Below are 6,719 nucleotides of genomic sequence, written 5' to 3'. Positions count from 1 at the left end.
CCCACAGCCCCAACCAGTAAAATGTGATTGCTTCAAAAAGCATGTTTGTCAGGTGTAAGAGCCGAGCCGGTATGACTGATCGTTTGTGGATATGACACAAGCTCTCAGATGAAAAGTAAGTGTGTAGATGCAGCTGGTATTCCACAAATCTGAGGAACTGATCACAGCGCTGATGTTTGACACAACAAGTTAGATTGGGGTTATTGTTAAAATTCATCTTAAACCAAAGATGAAAATATAAGCATGGATAAAGTAAACATGTTTGTGTAGTTACATGTAGCCTGCCAGTTTCTGTAAGAAATCCCCTCATACCCCAGCAGCAATAAAACCCTGAGAGGAAGAGAATTTACAACTCTTTATTTACATACAGTAACAAATGAACAATTAATGAACATGTTTCATAACCTTTTTCCATCAGCCCTGTCTAATTGTTCTAACTGTGGCATAAGTGTTCAGTGTCCTTCATTTTTGATCATAACCCTGCGTCCTAGCAAAAGCAAAATATGAACATGAATGTTATGCCAGCTGAATTACATTTTCTGATTTTCATAATGAGGAAATGTTAATTAACGTATCTCACAAGTCTCAAAAATGTTTGAACATATCAGTTAAAGGTTCTCTGACAACTTATTAAACCCGAATGACCGCTGTCATCATCACCAGCAACAGCATCACCTCAGTCTTCATAACTGCTGTCATCATAACCAGTACCATCATCACCGCTGTCATCATAACCTCTGCCCTCATCAGTGGTATAATCATCACCTCTGTCCTCATCATCACCTCTGTCCTCATCATCACCTCTGTCCTCATCACCAGTATCATCATCGCCTCTGACATTATCACTGGTATAATCATCACCGCTGTCATCATCATCACCGCTGTCATCATCATCACCTCTGTCATCAACGGTATCATCATCACTGCTGTCATCATCATCACCGCTGTCTTCATCACCTCTGTCATCATCATCACCGCTGTCTTCATCACCTCTGTCTTCATCAACGGTATCATCATCACTGCTGTCATCATCATCGCCTCTGCTCTCATCATCAGTATCATGATCACTTCTATCATCATCACCTCTGACATTACTGGTATAATCATCAACGCTGTCCTCATCACCAGTATCATCGTCAAATCTGTCATCATCATCAGTATCATCATCACCTCTGTCATCTTGACCAGTATCATCCTCAGTATTTATTTCCTTAATCAGGATGCCGTAAGGTCGAATAGAGTTCTCCACTATCTGTTTCTCTTCCTCGGCAGATGTTCGTTTATGAACACGAATGAGCCAGTGATCTGATCTTTTGCAAATCTCCCTCTTTTCTGGATTGATACGATTCTGCAGAATCACTTTGTAGCTTTTCCCCGTCGTCTTCGATGTGAAAGTCTTGGCATAGTCCTCTCTCTCTGCAAAGTGTATGTCTGGTGTTGAGTAGATTCCTCTTCCATAGAGGGTTCTATCTCCTGCTTTGTAGTGACTCCAGATGATGCCTTTGACTCCAGCTAAACTTGTTCCATGGTAAGAAACAGGCCATTCTCCAGGTACAGATTGACTCCTCCATCCATTGGTGCCCAGCCAGCTGTCTCCATCTAGATATTTACCTTTGACTTTTAGGGCCATGCGGTACCAGCCTTTTGGACGCTTATAACGCTCTTCACCTCTCCTGCACTCAGCCGAGTCAGAGAAATCAGTGAAGTCAACGTCAAACTGCGGGTCAAAAAACTCTTCCTCATCGATGAAACGTTCCTTCGCATAACGTTTCCTTTTCCCAGTGATGGTGTTGAGGTGAAAGTCATCAACAGACAAAATATCTGCCGTTCTCTTATATCTCTTCCTGTCATAGGGTTGAAAGCTTTGCCCAAGAATTGAAGATATAACTTCAATTCTCAAATTTGAGTCCACATTCATGGTTGAGGAAGTTGGAATCAACGTCGCTGTCTTCTGTTCTTACTTCACTTCACTTTCACTTTCATTTTCATCAGCAGTTTTCCTAAATTTGAGGCGTGCCTCCCCGGGGTGGCGCCAGAGAACTTCACGGGAGGCGCAGCGTGAGAAAAAATAAACTACAAAAGATAACTGTAAACATGTGGTTAGTTAAACTCAGCGATGCATGTGGAAAAACGGATCGATTTTAGTAGCTACAGCAAGAGAGGAGACAGAGAGACAGAGTCTGGGGCAAGCAGAAAACGGAGATTCCTTTCTACAGTGTCTCCCCGCATCAACCACCTACAGAATGCGCAGCTCAGACGCAGGGCAGCGCAAAACGCCACGCAGGTGTCTTCGCTACTTTCAGACCCACGATGATTAAATAGCAAGTACATTTTCTCTGTGGTCTAAGGTCAGTGGTGCAGCATTTTACCGTTATTTTAATGACGCATTATCAGGAGAGCAGTATGCGCCTACCTAGACGCGCGTAAACTGGCTGTTACGCGCAAACACAGTGAGATGAAAATGCGCTGCAGGTGTTTGGATAAGTCAGATGGAACATCATAAATCAAACCCAAAGAAGGTCGGAGCATCGTTTGTAGCACATTGTGTGTTGCACAACGTTAAGAGACATCCATGACGCACGAGGTTCTGAAGTGTTCAAAAAGGCCATTCAATATTTACATGACATGCATTTACTGTGATTGGAAAAACTCGCCCATTAGCCCAGAATTGATAAAACATAACATAACTGTATTACATTATACAGAGAGGTGTTTCTGTGTTTTAACTTGCCCTCAATGATATAATCTGAGTGAGCAAAATAATAGAAACTTTATTAGTTTATCATTACTAGGTAATTGACATGCGGGTTGATGTTGAGCAGCAGGTTGAGGTGGAACTATTTGGGAACTACAAATCTGATCATATGTTTTGCATTTAGAATCTTTATCTGCAACCTAACTTGTAACTGTCAGCTTATAATATAGAATAAAATGGAGAAATTCAAGTAATAGTTCTAAGGCACAGTACTAAAGTAAATATACTAGGGTTGGGTATCAGCTACAATACCAATTTTGCTTGGATATGAATGAGATTCATTCCTCTAACCTGGTGCATTATTAAAAATATTAATGTTTACATTTCAAATGGACCCCAGTAGTAACGGAGTTACAGCTTCACATGTCCACGGGAGATTATAACAGATGAAAAGATGGATCTCAGGATTTTATGAATCGATATCAGAGTATTCAAATGAAAACCGATTTGAAGGTTGAAGGTTGGTTTTTTTTTCAAGGAGGAGTGATAGTTTAATAATCTGACCATGGTTTATGAAAATATAAATACTAAGTGTAAACGTCATTTAGCACAGGCAGTGTGTCTTAAATATACACTGAATAGGAGAGAGAATCCATACGCCAAGTTTTCTAAGATATTAAACCAATGACATAATGTCTTTCTGCGATGGGAAAATACAGCACCAGTACCACTGAAGCTTGAAGACGGTAATATTTATAAATCATTTCCATTTTCTGCTCTAGTTTGCGTTTTTGTCTGTAATAAAGACCTAAAGCATAAACGACGAAACCCTTTGTCCCCGATGAGTTTCCCTGTTATTTATAGGTATGCCTACAGTTGGTTTAGTGTTGACTCATCTTTCTATATTTCTTCTGCCTCTCTAACCTTTTGTTTCTCCCTTTTCTCCCTCTCTCAGCCCTGGGGCAGATTATGCTGTATGTAGACGGGATGAACGGCGTCATCGGTCACGCTGAGACAATCCAGTGGCTGTACACTCTTGTTGGCTCAAAGGTATGGTCACACATGCATACTAAATCATCCCAATCCCCATTACAACAAGTACACACACACACACACACACTACCCATCCATTGTATGGTGGACATTATTTCATTATTCTAGCTTCTCTACACTGTAACAGACACACAAACACATCTGCTACTGATTGTATTCTGTGTCCTGCCCTGAGGGTTGTGTCTCTCCTTGGTTTTATGGTATTTTCATTAGTTTTAAAGCTAAAATTCTGCTTTGCCCTAAAACTATCAGTCTTGATTCCAGTGTCTAAAAAAGTCATTGCTTTTATTCTATTTATCTCTAGTTACATGAGTACTCAGTGCCTGTGGGTTGGACCACACCCATATTCAAACTCAGCCTTCATTTTGATCTTTCATGACTGCATCTTGCACAGTTGTGGTGACAAAAACCAGTCCACAGACATTTAACACCTGCCAAAGTACATAAAACTGCCTCTGTGGTAGTTCCAGCTTTACTAGGTGCCTCCAGGACCACATTCTGCCACGATGACACACACACACACACACACACACGCGCGCGCGCGCACACACACAGGTTGAAAACAATACCAGCCACGGTGTCACGTCTGGAAACAAATGCATTCTCTACCCGTCATTAAACACTAAGCCGTCTAAACAAAAGCCTGGACTGAAATATACACGGTTTGACAACGGTTAGGAACCAAAGACAACATGTTATTCGCAGATATAGAGATACACACACACACACAAACAAAAAAAAAAACAATTAAATAAATAAACAAACTAGAAAATATATCATGATGCTTGCTGCAATGATAAAACACTAATAGATTTCCAGAATTGCGGCCACAGGACCAAAACATATCAATCACTTGTATAAGTTTGTTTGTATTTCCCCCCTAGTTCCGTCTGGTGGTGAAAACAACTCTGAAGCTGTTGCTGGTGTTTGTGGAGTACTCTGAGTCCAACGCTCCGCTGCTGATAGAAGCCATCACGTCTGTGGACAACAAGAGAGGTACAGAAGTCTTCACACGCCACAAGCCGATGAGGAACTTCACATTCATTAATATGTTTGTTCATGTAATGTCTTGGTTGAACGCTGAGGTTGATAAACCGTACAGAGAAAGGCGTGTTTGGTTGAGTGGTAACATCACAGCTCGCATTTCAATTGGTGAACTTATTCGTGGGTGTTATTGGACTGATCTCCAGGCTGCAAGCCATGGTCCAATGCTATGGAGATCTTACATGAGAAGGATGGCGTGGACACAGAGCTGCTGGTCTATGCCATGACCCTCATCAATAAGGTATCTATGTCTATAGTTTCTATATACTGAATGTTTATATACTTTTATTAAGCACTAGATACAGGAAGATATACGCCACATGTACTTTAAAACATGCCTTTTCTTTCCTTATTCCTCATTGTAAAGGGGCTTCCCAACGCAGCCAAAAATAAATATTTTAGAATTTAGCCATCAGAGTATTTAAACCTCAGTTAAACCTTGATCTGCTTTCTTTTTGCAGACACTTGCAGCACTGCCAGACCAAGATTCATTCTATGATTTGGTGGACGGTTTGGAGGAACAGGGCATGGAGACAGTGTCCCAAAGACACCTGGGGCGGAAAGGCACTGATCTGGACTTGGTTGAGCAGCTTAACATCTATGAGGTTTGAGACATACACAAACATTTTCAGTCATAAGATTACAAGCGAAATATTGCAAGCTGATAGTTGCCTTTTGCTAAAGATCAGATTTCAGCTCGTAAGTGTTGCTCACGTCCAATGAATCTGATGCGATATGACTCTGTACAGTATTTATAGGCTGATTGCTTAATACTAAAATCCTCTGAGGGAAGCACCTGCCACCTCTCCCACTTCACACCCAACCCACTTTTCCCTCAGATGACCCTACGGCACGAAGACGGTGACGATGACAGCCAACCTCCACCGATGGGACGCCGGGACCGCAGACGAGCCAGCCTCGGGGGCGGGGACAAAAAGCGTGGCCTGGAGAGGAGGCGGAGCCGCAGAGCTTCACTTGGGCGATCTGGTCACGCCTCCCCCTGCAGCCCTGCGTCCCCACAGAGAGCCGGCTTCAAGCCTTTCAGTGGACAGAGGGCTGAGGACATGAGTGAGAGGTGAGAGAAGGGGAAGATGGAGGAGTATCAGAAGCTAAAGGTTGATTTTTAAAAGTTTCATAACAGCAGAGGGACAAAAGGGGTTGGTTTAAAGACTAAAAGTCATCTCTTTAGAGATGCACATGTGTTAACTCAGCTCCAGACAGAAGTTCTGACTGTCTTATACGACCGCTTTCTGCTCTAGGGCACTGTCAGGTTTCCTTCCATCCATGTAAGTTCAGAGGTCATTCAGAAAAATGGTCAGTGTTGACCTCTGCGACCCTCTGTCTATGTTTTCCTTCTGCTGCTCCTCACCTACATGCTGTAACAGCTATTAATGTGTCTCATGTCACATAAAGCACTCTGAGTGGGTTTTTTTTTTGTTCTCCAATGATACACTGGTAGAGACTTGTGCTCCACTAAAAGAAATAAAACAGCCACACAAGCCTTAAGGGTTTGCTTGTAATTCTAATACAAGCGTACACATTATTAAACCAGCACAGGCTTACTTCAGTGCTGTGTGTGTATACACAAAAAGGGGAATTTGGAGCCATCTGTAGCTGTTTACTTCAGGTAAATCATCCTTTGTTCCTCTTTCTCTTCTGTTATGTGTATCTTCATCCTCTGGCAGTGTGTAACAGAGCAAAACAATTGTGTGAGTGTGTGTAAATGTGTGTATACCAGGACACCTGTTTATCTAAAAATGAGGATTCGTTTTGCATATGGCTCTTCGAATGACGTGATGGGTGAAAGTTGTTTCATGTCAGAGTCTACATCCTGCTTCATATTATTCATGCACACGCAGAAAAACAAACACAACTTTTATTGGCCGTCCCATTCGTCACACACACATGGCTCTGGTCTTGTGGAACA

The 6,719-nt window shown here is 42.1% G+C and overlaps 2 protein-coding genes across 6 annotated transcripts in view; one reads left to right on the top strand and one right to left on the bottom strand.

Moving 5' to 3' along the window:
- The window catches only part of fhod3a (formin homology 2 domain containing 3a), a 56,137-nt gene that overhangs the window by 29,582 nt on the left and 19,836 nt on the right, over nucleotides 1-6,719 (top strand). For all 4 annotated transcript variants that reach the window (XM_023431050.1, XM_087169808.1, XM_023431049.1 and 1 more), the window contains exons 6-10: nucleotides 3,651-3,745; nucleotides 4,633-4,744; nucleotides 4,939-5,033; nucleotides 5,254-5,397; nucleotides 5,632-5,867. In XM_023431050.1, coding sequence (XP_023286818.1) covers nucleotides 3,651-3,745; nucleotides 4,633-4,744; nucleotides 4,939-5,033; nucleotides 5,254-5,397; nucleotides 5,632-5,867 — 682 coding nt within the window. The remainder of the gene's footprint in view (nucleotides 1-3,650; nucleotides 3,746-4,632; nucleotides 4,745-4,938; nucleotides 5,034-5,253; nucleotides 5,398-5,631; nucleotides 5,868-6,719) is intronic.
- Nucleotides 342-2,172, bottom strand: LOC147817693 (uncharacterized). 2 transcript variants are annotated; one of them, XM_087169821.1, is made up of 2 exons: nucleotides 1,084-2,172; nucleotides 342-1,038 (listed from the first exon to the last, which is right to left on the bottom strand). In XM_087169821.1, exons 1-2 carry the CDS (start codon nucleotides 1,916-1,918, stop codon nucleotides 677-679), a joined length of 1,197 nt encoding a protein of 398 aa, XP_087025947.1. In that variant the 5' UTR covers nucleotides 1,919-2,172; the 3' UTR covers nucleotides 342-676. The 2 variants fall into 2 exon arrangements, with proteins under 2 accessions (XP_087025947.1, XP_087025946.1); XM_087169820.1 differs by having other exon boundaries at nucleotides 342-2,169.

This window comes from Seriola lalandi, unplaced genomic scaffold (genome assembly GCF_002814215.2).
Source record: "Seriola lalandi dorsalis isolate HSWRI2012SDOR001 ecotype SW California unplaced genomic scaffold, Sedor1 jcf7180002054916, whole genome shotgun sequence".
In the NCBI taxonomy this organism is placed as follows: domain Eukaryota; kingdom Metazoa; phylum Chordata; class Actinopteri; order Carangiformes; family Carangidae; genus Seriola; species Seriola lalandi.
The sequence above is the reverse complement of the archived record's forward strand: the minus strand, read 5'-3'. Positions and strand labels throughout refer to the sequence as shown.